We start from the raw sequence: 16,370 nt of genomic DNA, 5'->3' as shown, positions 1-16,370 counted from the left end.
GCCTATATACACAGTATATACATATATACACATATACACAGTAGATGCCTATATACACATATACACAGTAGATGCCTATATACACAGTATATACATATATACACAAATACACAGTGGATGCCTATATACACAGTACATACACATATACACAGTGGATGCCTATATACACAGTATATACATATATACACAGTAGATGCCTATATACACAGTATATACATATATACACATATACACAGTAGATGCCTATATACACATATACACAGTATATACATATATACACAGTAGATGCCTATATACACAGTATATACACAGTATATACATATATACACAGTATATACATATATACACATATACACAGTAGATGCCTATATACACTGTATATACACATATACACTCATATACATATATATACACATATATACACACAGACAAATACATGTATATACTTACCCCCGGTGACCGGCCATGGCGTCAGGCTGGCGTTCGGGCGGGTGCTTCTTCGGGCGGGGGTGTCGGTCGGTTGCTTGTTCGGTCGGGGGGGGGGGGGTTGCTTGCTCGGCCGGGGAGGAGGGGTGGCGGGTGCTTGTTCGAGCGGAGCCGCGGGGGAGCAGAGGGCGGGTCCGGGCGGGAGCGGGGGGCGGGTCCGGGGCGGTTCGAGCGGAGTTGCTTGCGCGGGGTGAGCCGGTGGGGGGGGGGCATTGTTGGATGACTCAACTATAGCGGGGGATGGGGGGCCAGGAGCCGGTTACCTGTGTCGGGGGGGCGGAGTCACCTGTGCCGTGCGGGGCGGGCGGCTCCGCCATGCTGTGGTTTGTAATGCCGGGGAGGCCAGGGGGATGGGCGAGCTGGGAAACAGTTACCTGTGGCGGGGGGAGCGCACTTGCGGAGGCGGAGTCACCTGTGCCGTGCGGGGTGGGCGGCGATGGGCGGGCAGCGGGCGGCTCCGCCATGAAGCGTTATGGACGGGCGGGGAGGCCATGCAGGGGGATGGGCGAGCTGGGAGGCGGTCACCTATGCAGAAAGATGGGCGGGGAGGCGGTCACCTATGTCTAGGGGCGGTGGGCGGCTCAGGAGAGTGTGCGCGGGAGGAGCGGGGGTGCAGTCTGGTGGGGGCCCCTAGGGGGGGCAAGATGGTGGGGGCCCCGGGGCTCTAGCCCCACGAGCCCCGCCTATAATCCGGCCCTGCCTGGGACTATAGTAACATCCAGAGAGCTTCACCAGAGGTCACAGTGGGCTGAGCGGTCCGTCTTTAAAAAGGGGTTGTCTGTAAGTTGGGTGTCCTTAAGTAGGGGACTGCCTATACTATTATCCTCTGTGTACTTGTACTGAACAGTACTACTACTGCTCATTTCACGTATATATGAACATTGGTAGTGATTTCATACTTGGGCCTACTTTGATGTGTTTTGCTCATCCCTGTGCTTAACCCCTAGCTATGGGTCACTTGGAAGTACATAGTCCACCAGTGCTAGAGCTATTATTTTCATTGACATCTCCTTTGTAGATTTTCTTTTTGTTCTTGCATGCTATGTACAGAAGAGCAGCTTCCTTCATTTTTCCATTATCTGTAGCGGAAAAAACTATGGGGCTTAGCTTAATTTGTATTCACATATAACACAGGACACTTTAAATTACAAAACTGCCCATGATAGATATTGTGATACTTCTTTAGATGGAAGTTTGTTATTTCTACAAATTACTTGTCTCTCTGTATTGAACATTGATGACTTCTAGGGGGCTTTTGGCAGTATATGGGGATTTTACTCCTCATTCATTACAATGTGCTGATAGCACATTGTAATGAATGGGTTAAAACGGGCAAGATGGGTTCCCAACTTAGGGTGCATGCACACGGCTATGTCCGGGCAGGCACATGTCGGGCGCGCTGAAGATGAGGAGAAGCAGACGCGAGCGCTGCTCACCCCTCCCCTCTCCATAGAAAATAGTGGCGCACAGCCATACTTATGGCCAAAAGATAGAGCTGATCTTATTTGCAGCCATGGTACGGTACAGTGAGCACACGTTGTCAACTATGGGGGCGTATATGTGGCCATATATATACACCTAAAAATGTTGCTTCTATTTAATGTTGAATGGAGGATACAGGAAAGACACTATGACTGCATTAGCTTAAGTATTTTGCTGTTATTTCACTTCTATTTTAGGATTAATCACTTCGCGATACTTCCTGAGAAGTTTGTTTTACAGCAGCTAGCAGCTTCTAATTTTAGTAGCCAATTCCCATAGGCTTAAAAAAAGGAAAGGTTTAAAAATACTTATAGAAATTATAAGGTTGTCTTACCTCACCAAAAGACATTTTGGGGCAATTTAATAAGACAAGTGAATTAAATGCCCCCCATCATCTCGGATCTACTAAAAGGTTCCAGCCAGGTCTAACCTGACAGAGATTTCGGCTATAATCATCACCGGTTTTCCACATTTCACGCTCCTACCTAGGAGATGGCTGTATACTGGGTGGAGGCTGTGACCAATTCCTGGATGGTTTTCTAGCAGGGTCAGCTACAAGTTTCAGTAGGCCCCTGGGCGATAGAGCCTCAGTGGACCCCTTTGCAGTGACCTTATGTGGCAGCATTAAACATTCAGAAACTAAAACAGCCCCTGTTCCCTAAAAATATTCCATCATTTATGAACCCAAACAGCCCCTAATGGTTATTTTATACAAAGCCTTAACCCTTATGGATTAATTAGATACAGCCCCCCTCATCTCCACCCCCTTATGTACAGCCTATTGTGGGTTTCCCCCCAGCAGCTCTGGGCCCCGGCACTTGCCCAAGTATGCCCACTGCTGGAGCCAGCCCAGTTTCCTTGTAAACAGCAATAGTTTAGATAGATATATCAATAGCAATAGATATATTGGTAAAAAAAAAAATTTTTTGTTTTAGGTATTAAGTATTATTTTAAGGTATTTTCTTGCATTCAGGAAAATGAATATTTTAATTCTTAAATGTATAATATACTGAGGTTGGGCTGACAAGAAGATGCACATACAGCAATAGGAATATACGTTTTGTCTTCTTGATCATTACCTTAAAATGGCAAAACAGATGTTCCTATTCATTAAACACATGCATTTCCCCCAATTTGTAATGTGTTTCAAAACTAAATGTTTTGTGAGCTTTAAAGAGGTTGTCCAGTTTCATCAAATAAATGTAATCATTTGTGACATGAAGAAGTTATACTATTTTCCACTACACTTTCTGTATCAATTCCTTACAGTTTTCTAGATCTCTGCTTGTTGTCATTTTATATTTCATTGTTACTTCCTGTGTTTATAAATATGTCCCTGGTCATGTGATGTCACATAGGTGCACAGCTCATTGGGGCACATTTATCGAGCTGTTGAAAAGTAAGAATGCTTTTAGATGCCCACGGCAACCAATTACAGCTCAGCTTTCATATTACCATTGCTCATGAATATTTTAAAGGGGAGCTGTGATTGGTTGCCATGGCCGACTAAGAACTTTCTTACTTTTAGACAGCTTGATAAATCTGCTCCATTATATCACACAGCTTTGATTACTGTCTGTGATACTAACGAGCCTGCACCTGTGTGACATCACATGACCAGGAACAGATTATAATTCACAGGGTGTAAACACTGAAGCTTTCTATAGGAGGGCAGCAAGCAGACAACTAGGAAACAGTGAGGTTTGTTTCATTATACAACCAAGAACAGTTATTTAGTGCGATTGGAAAACTCCTTTAAGCTAACCTGGTGTTCATATCTGAGGGTCTTTAAGGGACATCCAGAGGCTTCTCCACTACATATAAAGACATCAGCATTATCAATAATGCATGGCAGATGGAAGGTCCTACCTCACATATGGCATTAGGACTAAGGAGCTGTTAGTCTGAAACCCTTTCCTTGGATGCCAAGAGAACTTGCAACGACATTAGGAGCAAGGGAAAAATGCAGACACATGACATATTTAACTTTTTTAGGAATGTTTCATTAAGTAATTTCCTTTGGTGGGGAGAGCGTCAGATTCCCATTTCTATCATTGGTCTATACTATCATGATGTGATATACATTGATAAAATGTCTACTTACTGACAGGCAGGAGTGAAAGCAAGATGTGTGCTGTATTCATGTTCCCGGTGACTTGAGTGAGTGATCTCTGTACCTTGACCTGTCTCAAGTCAGGTGATAAGGTGAAAGGAAGCAAAGAATCCTGCATCTTCAGCACATATCTTCACCGTGTGTTATTTCCAGTCTTTTTTTCTAAGATGAGATTGGGATCTTGTTTGGTATTTAGTGTATTTTTTATTTTAATTTTGCCTTTTAGACTTTGTTCACATCATGCACAAAGCACAGAGCTTTGGTATACTAATATTATATATAACTGGTAAGAGTTGCTGCAGAGATGCAATAAATAGTCACCAAACATCGAAGACCATCAATGATTCCCTAGAGTAACAACATGGTAAGTTGAATCACAGCAGCTTTCACATATACATGTACCCAGGGACAGTGCCAGCACTGGGCAAGTGCCAGGACCCAGGGTTCCTGGGGGTCCACATAAGGCTGTACATAAGGAGAATCCATGGGGTTGAGAGGGGCTTTATCTACTGAATCCATAAGTGAAGGGGGCTTTATATAAAATAACCATGAGGGGGCTGTATATAAAATAACAATGGGGGTCTGTATTGAATTAATCCATGGGTTGTGAGGGGGGCTTTATATAAAATAACCATGAGGGGGGTTGTATATAAAATAACAATGAGGGGGCTGTATCTAATGAATCCATATGGTGTGAGGGGGCTGTATATAAAATGACCATGAGGTGTTTGTATCTAATGAATCCATAGGGTGTGAGGGGGGCTGTATATAAAATGACCATGAGGGGGTTGTATCTAATGAATCCATAGGGTGCAAGGGCGGCTGTATATAAAATGACCATGAGGGGGTTGTATCTAACGAATCCATAGGGTGTGAGGGGGGCTGTATGCAAAATAGCCATGAGGGGGCTGTATCTAATGAATCCATAGGGTGTGAGGAGGACTGTATATAAAATGACCATGAGGGGGCTGTATCTAATGAATCCATAGGGTGTGAGGGGGGCTGTATCTAATGAATCCATGGGGTGTGAGGGGGCTGTACATAAAATAACCATGAGGGGGCTGTATATAAAATAACAATGATGGGGCTGTTTGGTATGATAAACTAGGGAATATTTTTGGGTACAGGAGACTGTTTTAGTTACTTAATTTTAAATGCCGCCACGTGAGTTCACTGCAAAGGGGCCTACTGTAACCTGGAGCCGGCTCTGCCTGTACCCAAGACCAATATAAAAAAATGAGCTCCATAATAGACAGGACAAATATATAGACAAAAGGGCTGAAGTAACATTACGTTAACATGGTAACAATCATGGGGTTTTCTGTAGAGAAGTTATGTTTCCTCATACTCTTGTCTGCGATGTAAATGAGGTGACTGCTACTAAAATAAAAACATACAGAATATGCCACCTGTTATGGGGACTAGTGTCCAGAGTGATGATTGCAGCATATTCAGTATACATTCTTCCTTTTTATACATATAGAAAACTGAAAGGTAATATTAATTAACACATTCCCACATTCAGTAAGTTATGCTATTAACCTGGCAGCATTGCAATTGTGATACTTCCTGACTGATTGTCAAGTATTTTAACCCCTTAATGACCTGGGCCTTTTTTTTTACTGTATTGAGTATATTGATAACTGGGTGATTTTGCATAAGATCCTCTGATACGCTCTATAACAGATCCATGGGAGCACATACGGTAAGAGTCACAGTGAAGTAATAGTACGTCACACGTCGGCTGCGGGTGAATGGAAAGGATGAAGTGTGTGAAGTTTGTCGCTCCCCGTGACTTCATCGGGGGTGGCGATCGGTCGCCATGACAGCCTGGGGTCTTTTAGCACATTGAAATGAATGAGGAGGAAAATCTCTATATACTGCCATACAGTAGTATGGCATTATATGGTAGGATCAATCAGACAATTTAGGGTTACAGTACACTAAGGTCTGGAAATTGTAAAAATAAAAAAAAAAAGTTTAAAAAAATTATATAAAAAAAAATCCCCTTTCCCTAGAACTGATATAAATATATAACAGTAAAAATCATAAACACATTAGGTATCGACGCGTTCGAAAATGCCCGATCTATCAAAATGTAAATGTGTTTAACCCTGTCACATAAAATAGCACCCAAATAAAAAAATGGCATTTTTTGGTCATTTGGGGCACGCACAGTGAAATCCGTAAAATCAAAGCCCACAAGAAAATGGCGCAAATGCATTTTTTCACCAATTTCACTGTATATGGAATTTTTTCCCACTTCCCAGTACACGACATGGAATATTAAATACCATCACTATGAAGGAAATTTGTTACACAGAAAAAAAGGCATCACACAGATATTTACATGGAAAAATAAAAAAGTTATAGATTTTTGAAGGTGGGGAATGAAAAATGTAATCGCAAAAACGAAAAAGGGCCTCTGCGGGAAGGGGTTTAGGGGCTAAAGTCTTTCAAGATGTTGCCATTTCCTGTGTAGTGTTACTTTAAGAGCGTGATGAAGGTTCATATGCACAATTTACAAGCTTCTTATAATCTGCACTGAATTGGTTTTTCAAAATGAATTTCCCTTTGAAAGCTGTGAGCTGTGTTCTCCAGCTGAGCCATCCAGACACTCCACACTCATCTGAGCTATGGAGGGCGTCAAGCATTTTCTAAGTTAGTCTTCTGATTTCACTTGAGAAGAAGGTGTGAGATTTTTTCCACTTGGGGGTCACAATATCGAAAACGTTTTCTGTCTCACACTTCTTTGTAGACAACATTTGAGGCTTTATAGCAGTGGTCTCAAACATGTGGCACACTATCACAAAATACAGTACTATCTCACAGAAGTGAATCTGAAAAAGAGAAAACAGTATATCACGTCATTATCCCTTTTTCATAAAGTTGTGTTTGTTGCACATCGAATACTCATTACAAGAAATCTACAACCAGGATAGATGGATGGATGATTGTAAACCAAGCACACTTACATGGTGTGTGGAAGTTTATCACTTTTCTTGTAGCTTCTTATGCCCTTGTTTTTAAGAAAAAAAGGTTTAACAATTATGCAAATGAGACTGAGGGGCTCCAGGCTCCATTGACATCTATGGAGGCCGTAGCCCCTCTGGTTCATATGCATAATTCTTAAAACTTTTTTTTTTCATAAAAACAAGGTCCTAAGAAGCTAAAAGAAGACCAGATCCTGCCAGAGGAGGCACACACCAGTATGTCAGGTTTACAATCCTTCATTCTGGTGGTAGATATCCTCTAAGACTTGCTAGTCGAAAAGCGTTAATCGGTAACACTTTGTTTTTGTTGTACCTTTTTATATCATCATTGAAAAGGATTATTTTGCCACTACCCTTTCATGTTCCATTTATTTATGACACATTTGATTTTGACTCTAGTTTTAGTGGCCTGAGTTTCCACCATGTATCTTTGTCAATTTTTTTACTGTAAAATCTTAATAGAAAATACCAGCTTCATGGCAAACCATGACAAAAACACACTGTGAAAACTTACACTATGCATGATCATAGCACAGTGACCACTCTGTGACACACCACAACATGACCATGGCCAGCGGCCACACCTCAAATGATGAAGCAGGTCTCATTTCTGTCCAGATTTGTTGTGTGGCTGCCTGGCTTCTATGGAGATAAGAAGCTCACTCCTCCCACCTCTAATGGTGCTCTTTTTGTGTCAACTAAAATCTTGTGATTTGTACCATTTCATAACATTCGTAGTGCCACCTTCTGTACTACAAATACTAATTATATAAGAAACATTACATTAATTGAATACATTTTCCACTGCTGACCAATGGATGTATTTTCCTGTGTACTTCACCTTTATTTTATGTATCTTCTTATAAAACTAGGAATACCGTACATTTTTTTTTACTTCCATAATCAATTATAGTTAGTCACGTTTTTCACATTGATATTAGTACTTTTTAGATACTAGGAATCAATGCGCCACCTCAGGAATACTGCTCCCTGAAAATGACAGAACTGTAGTCCCAACCTGAGTGGTTTGATTGACCATAAGACATGTTGCAAATCTACACAAGATCTGCTACGGCTTTCCTCTAATAAGTTAAAAACCTGGGAGCCTTTGTTAGGGTCCTGGCTCTCATAGCAACTGATCACCAACCCATCTTGATTTTAAAGGGAACCTGTCTTATGGCACCCCCATGTCCCCATAGAGAATAGTGTACACATTGCCAAAGAGCTTTTTTATAGTAAAACTGGCTTTTTCCATAATAAGTTAGATAAAAGTTAACTTTTCTGAATGCAGAGCTGTGTCCCTAGTCCCATGGGAGTGGCCAGTGAGGAGTGGTTCCCCTCCCACACTTGGAAAACCGATCCATCATGCATCTATTTAAAATGTAAAAACCTCCTGTGTCGCCCATACCTCCCCCTTCATCGCTTCCCCCCTCAGGACATCATATATGTCTACCCAACTCCTCACTGGCCACTCCCATGGGACTAGGGACAAAGCTCTGCATACAGAAACGTAAACTTTCATCTAACTAAAGCTATTTTTATTATAAAACTCTTTGGAAATGTGAACACTATTCTCTATGGGGACATGGGGGAGCCAGAAAAAGGAAACCTGATGACAGGTTCCCTATAAGAAGGATAGAGCAATCCACAACAATATCTAAGCAGTTTACGGCCACAATAGTTGTCACTATTAACTATTTAACCAGGACCTAAACATCTCAGAAACACTTACTTTAAGCCACATGTGTATAAGTCAAGTTCAGGGGTATGACAGCAGAGGTCTGTAATAAGTCCACTATGCCAAAACTGGAGCTTCATGTTTCTGTGATACTATATAATCTTAAACAGTAAAAATACATCTTATTTTTTGGAGATGGGAAGGAGTACAAATATATCTTTTAGACTAACGGGTTCCTGCGCTGATGTGACCACATTGGTTGTGCAGGTGTAAAATCTTACAGGGTTTCAATCTTCTGTAAAGACTTCTAAAATTCCCCCTACATCTCCAGTGACAACAACTGTCTCTAATGAAACTACCCGCAGTCAGAAAGTAACAAAAAGTTTCCAAGAAATAAAAATGTTTTTTTTAACTCTTTAAACTTTTTTTTAACTTTGTTTTTGGACTACATTTCCCCACAAAAACTTGCAAAAGCTGTTGCAATTCTAGTGTCACAGTTAGAAAATACTGAGATTTTACAATTCGATAGTATTTTTTACATCACAGCAAAGCTAAAAATGCTGTATAAAATGCAGTGCAGTGTGAAAATTTGGAATTTCTGTGATCTTCCTACCCACGAAACAAAGGAGGTGCGAAGGCCAAAAAAAATCCCCAAATAGCACGTTTGCAAGGGGGAAAGTTTGTCAATTCCATCAAATTTCTTCACGTTATAATTTTTTTCAAAATAATTTAGAAATGTAAAAAAAAAAACTTTGTACGTAAAAGAAGTTGCACAAAATACAAAGAGATTTTTGTGACACAATTTAAAATTTTTCCCTACTTGGATCAGCAATGGTCATCTGCTTATTGCGTGTGACTTTTAGATGGCATCTTGTAAGAAATCACCTTTCATTGTCGCATAACCCTGAAGGTGAGCAATCATGGGAAGTACAATCTATATATTTTAAAAAATTCATCATTCAAATTATTCATATCATGTAACATGTGATTGTTATTTAACACCATTTTGGTAGTTTCTTAAAAAAAACTACTTCCCAAGTCAAATTCAGTTACTAGACATCACACGTGATAAATTTCTGTCAAGCCCCAAACAACTGAATCTCTGTCAATCAAACAAAGTCTAGAGCACAAGAAATTTCCATGTTCCATATTGTTGTGTGAAAAAGATGGAATTAGTCTTACCGGTAATTCGGTTTCCACTAGTGACCATGACGGCCCCCACCTGGAGGTTGCTCCTTATATCCTGTAGGGACAGGAAGTCACAAAAGTTTAAAAGGCTCCTCCCTAGCACCCCACACCAGTGTCTACCAAAGTACCACCTGGAAGGATGTAAGTGCATACACCTTTGGACCCGTTACCAAGAAGGAAGGAAGGGAGGGAAATAATGGGGGGCCGTCATGGTCACTAGTGGAAACCGAATTACCGGTAAGACTAATTCCATCTTTTCCACCACGTTCCCATGACGGCCCCCACCTGGAGACTTACCAGATTACCCATTATTTGGGAGGGACCACTGCCTGGAGAATCTTTCTGCCAAACAATAGATCGCTCTGAGAGGCAATGTCCAGGCGGTAGTGCTTTGCGAATGTAGAGGAGCTTGACCACGTGGCTGCGCGGCAGATCTGGTCTAAGGATGCGCCTCTTTTTTCTGCCCATGAAGTTGCTATGGCTCTAGTAGAATGAGCTTTAATACATTCTGGTAGGGAAGTGTTAGCTGATTTATAACAAAGTATGATGGTAGATTTAATCCACCTGGCTAGTGTTGCTTTAGAGGCTTTACAGCCTTTGTTTTTACCCCCAAAATTTATTAATAGGTTAGAATCTTTCCTCCAACTTTGTGTAGCTTCTAGATACAGAAGCACAGTCCTCCTAACATCTAAGGTCTGCCATTTCTTTTCACCGTCTGTTTTAGGGTTAGGATAGAAAGAGGGAAGAATAATTTCTTGTTTGCGATGGAAGTTAGATACCACTTTTGGGAGAAATAAGGGATCTAGTTTAAGGACTATTCTATCCTCTAGGACTCTTAAGAAGGGATCTTTACATGAAAGGGCCTGAATTTCTCCTAATCTACGAGCTGTAGTGATGGCTATAAGAAAGGCTGTTTTTAGTGTAAGGCTTTTTATGTTTTTTGCCTCTAGAGGTTCAAAGGAAGGCCCTGTAAGATGGTCTAACACCAAGGAAAGATCCCAAGGGGGAGTTTGGTTTTTAATGTAAGGTCTAATACGGGAACACCCCTTGATAAATCTTTTGACCCACTGATGGTTGGCCAGGGGAAAATCAAGAAAAACACTAAGTGCAGAAATCTGGACCTTGAGTGTGCTTGGCCTAAGACCCAAGGAAAACCCTGACTGTAGGAAGTCTAACACTTGAGCTAGGTTTGGGGTTCCCAGAGAGGGAGGACGGTCTCCGCACCAGGAGCAGAATTTCTTCCAGATCTTTTGATAGATGGCATTTGTTACTGGTTTCCTGCTTGCTTTTATGGTGCTGATAACTTCACTAGAGAGTCCTCTGGCTGTTAAGAACGACCTCTCAGGATCCAGGCTGTCAGATTCAATTGTTTTAGGTTTTGATGATATAATGGCCCCTGTGTGAGAAGGTCCTGACGGTAGGGAAGATGATATGGATTGTCTATTGACAGTCTTTGAACAGCCGGGAACCAGCTTCTTTTCGGCCAAAATGGAGCAATGAGTATTAGAAAAATCTTTTCGGATCTCAGTTTCTGCAGCACTTTTGGAATCAAAGATATAGGGGGAAAGGCATAGACTAGACCTGTTCCCCATGACTGGCTGAGAGCATCTAGGCCTGATGGAGAGCCCCTGGGATCCAGAGAGAAAAATAGGGTCGTCTTTTTGTTTTGGAAGGTGGCAAACAGATCCAGAGTTGGAGTTCCCCACAGGTGGCAAATCTCCAAAAAGGTTTCTGGATGTAGAGACCATTCGTTTGAGTCCAGTGTGACTCTGCTCAAAAAATCTGCTTCTGTATTCTCTATCCCTTTTAAGTGGATTGCTGAGAGGGAGAGGAGGTGAGATTCTGCCCATTTGAAAATTTGGCAACATAGATTCGTCAGGCTCTTTGATTTCGTTCCCCCTTGTCTGCGTAGGTAAGCGACCGTAGTCGTATTGTCGGAGAAGATTTTGATATGTTGACCTTCTATGGATTTGTGTGCAGCTTTTAGCGTTTCTAAGACCGCTTTCAGCTCTCTGAAGTTTGAGGACATGGATCGGGATTGATTGTCCCACTGTCCTTGAAGATGTAGGTCTGGGAGAACTGCCCCCCAACCTTGCAGGCTTGCGTCTGTCTGTATTGTGAGAACCGGGGAGGGATTCCACCAGACCCCCTTCCTTAAATTTTGGGGATTTTTCCACCAATTTAACGAGTGTTTTACTAGATAAGGGATTTTTACCTTGTGATCTAGATGTAGTGGATTTTTGTCCCAGATCCGGATCGTCCAGGCCTGCATGATTCTCGTATGACTTTGTGCCCAGGCCACGCACTGGATACAGGAGGTCAGGAGTCCCAGTAGACTTAGAGCTGCTCGGATGCTGCAAAAGATTTTCTCCTGAAAGAGACTTACAGATTGTTTTAATTTTTTGCACTTCTCTTGTGGCAAGAAGGAACTCTGTTTCATTGAGTCCAGTACTACCCCTAGAAATATCTTTGTTTTTTCTGGAGAGAAATTGGATTTCTCCTGGTTTATTACCCAGCCTAAATCCTGAAGGAGAAGTAGAGATGTCTGTAGGTGACTTTTTAATTCTACTTCTGTTCTGGCCACTAAGAGCAGGTCGTCTAAGTAGGGTACTATTACAATATTTTTCCTTCTCAAGTAGGCTACCACTTCTACCATTATCTTGGTGAATATGCGTGGAGCTGATGAAATTCCAAACGGTAGTGCCCTGAACTGGAAATGAAGGATTTTCCCCTGAGGGGATTGAACCGCAAACCTCAGATATTTCTGATGGTTTTGGAAAATTGGGACGTGATAGTACGCGTCTTTGAGATCCACTGTACATAGAAAATAATTTTGACCTATGAGAGGTACTGTAGATCTTATTGACTCCATCTTGAAATGTTTGGTTACTATAAATTTGTTCAATTTTTTTAGATTTATAATTAAACGGTACGTGCCGTTCGGTTTTTTTACTAAAAATAGAGGGGAGTAGAATCCTTTCCCTTCTTCTGACTTCTGTACTGGGACAATCACATTCATGTGACACAGCTGCTGAATGTTGGCCCATAACTGAAGATTTTGAGTCTTGGTAAATTTGGGAGAAATCTGGAAGTTTTGAGGGGGGGAATGGAGAAAATCTATCCTGTAACCTGATTTTATAATCTGCCGAATCCAAGGACTCGGAGAAATTTCCTCCCATTTTGTTACAAAATAAGAAAGCCTCCCCCCCACCTGTAAGTCATTGTCTTTTTTGTTTTTGGTCAGGGTTAAAGAGGTACCCGCGACCTGCTCCGCCTTTTGCGTAGCTCCACCTGCCAGTCTTTCCCTTTCCTCTATATTAGGTTTTATTTTCCCTAGAGGGGCGAAAGGAAAAAGAGGGTCTTTTAGGGGAAGGTTTGTTAACTGGAAACCCCTTTTTTCTGTCCGCAGCTTTTTCCAGGATAGAATCCAGTTCGCTGCCAAATACGAATTCTCCCTGAAATGGAATTCCACATAACATGGTCTTTGATTTAACATCACCGCCCCACTGTTTTACCCATAATGACCTACGGACTGAGTTAGTCAGGGCCGCTTCTTTAGCCGAGAATCTTAAGGCTTCAGCAGATGCATCGGCAAGGAATGCGGTAGCGGATTTTAAGAGGGGCATGGACTCTATGATGGATTCTCTAGGGGTTTTATTTATAAGGTGGTTTTCTAATTCTGAGAGCCACAAAAAGAGGGTTCTAGCTACAGAAGTGGACGCAATGTTTGTTTTTATGTTTAGGGAGGATGCTTCCCATGCTTTTTTCAAAAGGGCATCAGCCTTCCTATCTAAAGGGTCTTTAAGCTGTGCAATATCCTCAAAGGGAAGGTCAGTTTTTTTAACCACTTTGGTGACCTGAACATCTATTTTAGGTATAGAGTCCCATAAAGCATTATCTTCAAACAGTAGTCTATTGCGAAATTCTTTAGAAACTGATATTCTTTTCTCTGGGGCTTTCCACTCCTCTAGAACTAGATCTTTTAATGTGTCTACCACTGGAAAGACCCGTTTCTTTTTATATTTTAGTCCTCCGAAGAGTTCAGACTGAACCGAGGATGGTTCAACCACGTCCTCGATATCTAGAGTATTTTTTAATGCTTTCAATAGATTATCCAGTTCCTCTGAGGAAAATAGATATTTTGCTTGATTTAGATCTCTAGGTTGAGTCTCTTCAAAGTCATCCTCCACTTTCTCACTAAGGGATCCTGAGGGAAAATCCGAATCCTCTTCAGAAGAGGATGTTTGGATATATTTAGTTTTTTTCTTAGGGGGTTCAGGTAAGTGGGCCGCAATAGATGAGGATACTTCCTCTTTAATCACTGATCTTAATTCATCTATTAAAGAAGATCTTTCCTCTTTGAGGATTTTATTTAAGCAGTCTGGACATAAACTCTTTTTATAATCCTCTGCCATTTTTGCATTACACAGCCCACAACGTTTGGAAGGCTTTCTAACTGGTTTTTCCCTCTCTCTTGGCTCCTTTTCTCTGGGCTCTTTCTGATCCTTGCCCTGAGAAGGTACACATAATAACAGCCATTAATACATAGAAAAGCTGAAATGTGACAGAGAGGTAGCCCAGGGCTTGTACTTACAGGTACCAGGACCTGGAACACGTTAATCGCTTCATCTGCCATGTGAATAAGTTTTCCAAGGTGTTAAATGGAAAACAATACCTCCTGTTGCTACCTTGAAAGGCAGCCCCCTTAACATCAAGTATGACCTACAAGAAGTCTAAAAACATGATGTGGGATTAAGCCAAACCAGTATATCTATTCCATAAGGAACAGACTCCCAACTGTAGACAGCACTGTTTCGACCTGGTTGGGTCTCCTCAGTACAGTGTAGGGAACTGATTTGGCTATGTGAGAGGCTATTGACTAGGATCAGACAGTAGGTGTTCTCCTTAAGGAGACAATGCCAATTAAGGCCACCTTAAAGGCATGTGGAGACTTAAAGCCATAGATGCTCCACCAGGGAATTCTGGGAAAAATGCAAATAAGTTTTCCAAGGTGTTAAATGGAAAACAATACCTCCTGTTGCTACCTTGAAAGGCAGCCCCCTTAACATCAAGTATGACCTACAAGAAGTCTAAAAACATGATGTGGGATTAAGCCAAACCAGTATATCTATTCCATAAGGAACAGACTCCCAACTGTAGACAGCACTGTTTCGACCTGGTTGGGTCTCCTCAGTACAGTGTAGGGAACTGATTTGGCTATGTGAGAGGCTATTGACTAGGATCAGACAGTAGGTGTTCTCCTTAAGGAGACAATGCCAATTAAGGCCACCTTAAAGGCATGTGGAGACTTAAAGCCATAGATGCTCCACCAGGGAATTCTGGGAAAAATGCAAATAAGTTTTCCAAGGTGTTAAATGGAAAACAATACCTCCTGTTGCTACCTTGAAAGGCAGCCCCCTTAACATCAAGTATGACCTACAAGAAGTCTAAAAACATGATGTGGGATTAAGCCAAACCAGTATATCTATTCCATAAGGAACAGACTCCCAACTGTAGACAGCACTGTTTCGACCTGGTTGGGTCTCCTCAGTACAGTGTAGGGAACTGATTTGGCTATGTGAGAGGCTATTGACTAGGATCAGACAGTAGGTGTTCTCCTTAAGGAGACAATGCCAATTAAGGCCACCTTAAAGGCATGTGGAGACTTAAAGCCATAGATGCTCCACCAGGGAATTCTGGGAAAAATGCAAATAAGTTTTCCAAGGTGTTAAATGGAAAACAATACCTCCTGTTGCTACCTTGAAAGGCAGCCCCCTTAACATCAAGTATGACCTACAAGAAGTCTAAAAACATGATGTGGGATTAAGCCAAACCAGTATATCTATTCCATAAGGAACAGACTCCCAACTGTAGACAGCACTGTTTCGACCTGGTTGGGTCTCCTCAGTACAGTGTAGGGAACTGATTTGGCTATGTGAGAGGCTATTGACTAGGATCAGACAGTAGGTGTTCTCCTTAAGGAGACAATGCCAATTAAGGCCACCTTAAAGGCATGTGGAGACTTAAAGCCATAGATGCTCCACCAGGGAATTCTGGGAAAAATGCAAATAAGTTTTCCAAGGTGTTAAATGGAAAACAATACCTCCTGTTGCTACCTTGAAAGGCAGCCCCCTTAACATCAAGTATGACCTACAAGAAGTCTAAAAACATGATGTGGGATTAAGCCAAACCAGTATATCTATTCCATAAGGAACAGACTCCCAACTGTAGACAGCACTGTTTCGACCTGGTTGGGTCTCCTCAGTACAGTGTAGGGAACTGATTTGGCTATGTGAGAGGCTATTGACTAGGATCAGACAGTAGGTGTTCTCCTTAAGGAGACAATGCCAATTAAGGCCACCTTAAAGGCATGTGGAGACTTAAAGCCATAGATGCTCCACCAGGGAATTCTGGGAAAAATGCAAATAAG

General features: G+C 41.7%; 1 protein-coding gene across 2 annotated transcripts in view; it reads right to left on the bottom strand.

Annotated features, from left to right (window-relative positions):
* AMN (amnion associated transmembrane protein) overlaps window positions 1–4,145 on the bottom strand; it is a 71,038-nt gene extending 66,893 nt beyond the window's left edge. For both annotated transcript variants that reach the window (XM_072116227.1, XM_072116228.1), the window contains exon 1: window positions 4,073–4,145. In XM_072116227.1, the coding sequence (XP_071972328.1) occupies window positions 4,073–4,112 (40 nt within the window). In that variant the 5' untranslated portion in view covers window positions 4,113–4,145. The remainder of the gene's footprint in view (window positions 1–4,072) is intronic.
* Between the last annotated feature and the right edge of the window lie 12,225 nt (window positions 4,146–16,370).

The sequence above is a fragment of the Engystomops pustulosus genome, chromosome 7, assembly GCF_040894005.1.
Source record: "Engystomops pustulosus chromosome 7, aEngPut4.maternal, whole genome shotgun sequence".
Lineage (NCBI taxonomy): Eukaryota > Metazoa > Chordata > Amphibia > Anura > Leptodactylidae > Engystomops > Engystomops pustulosus.
The sequence above is the reverse complement of the archived record's forward strand: the minus strand, read 5'-3'. Positions and strand labels throughout refer to the sequence as shown.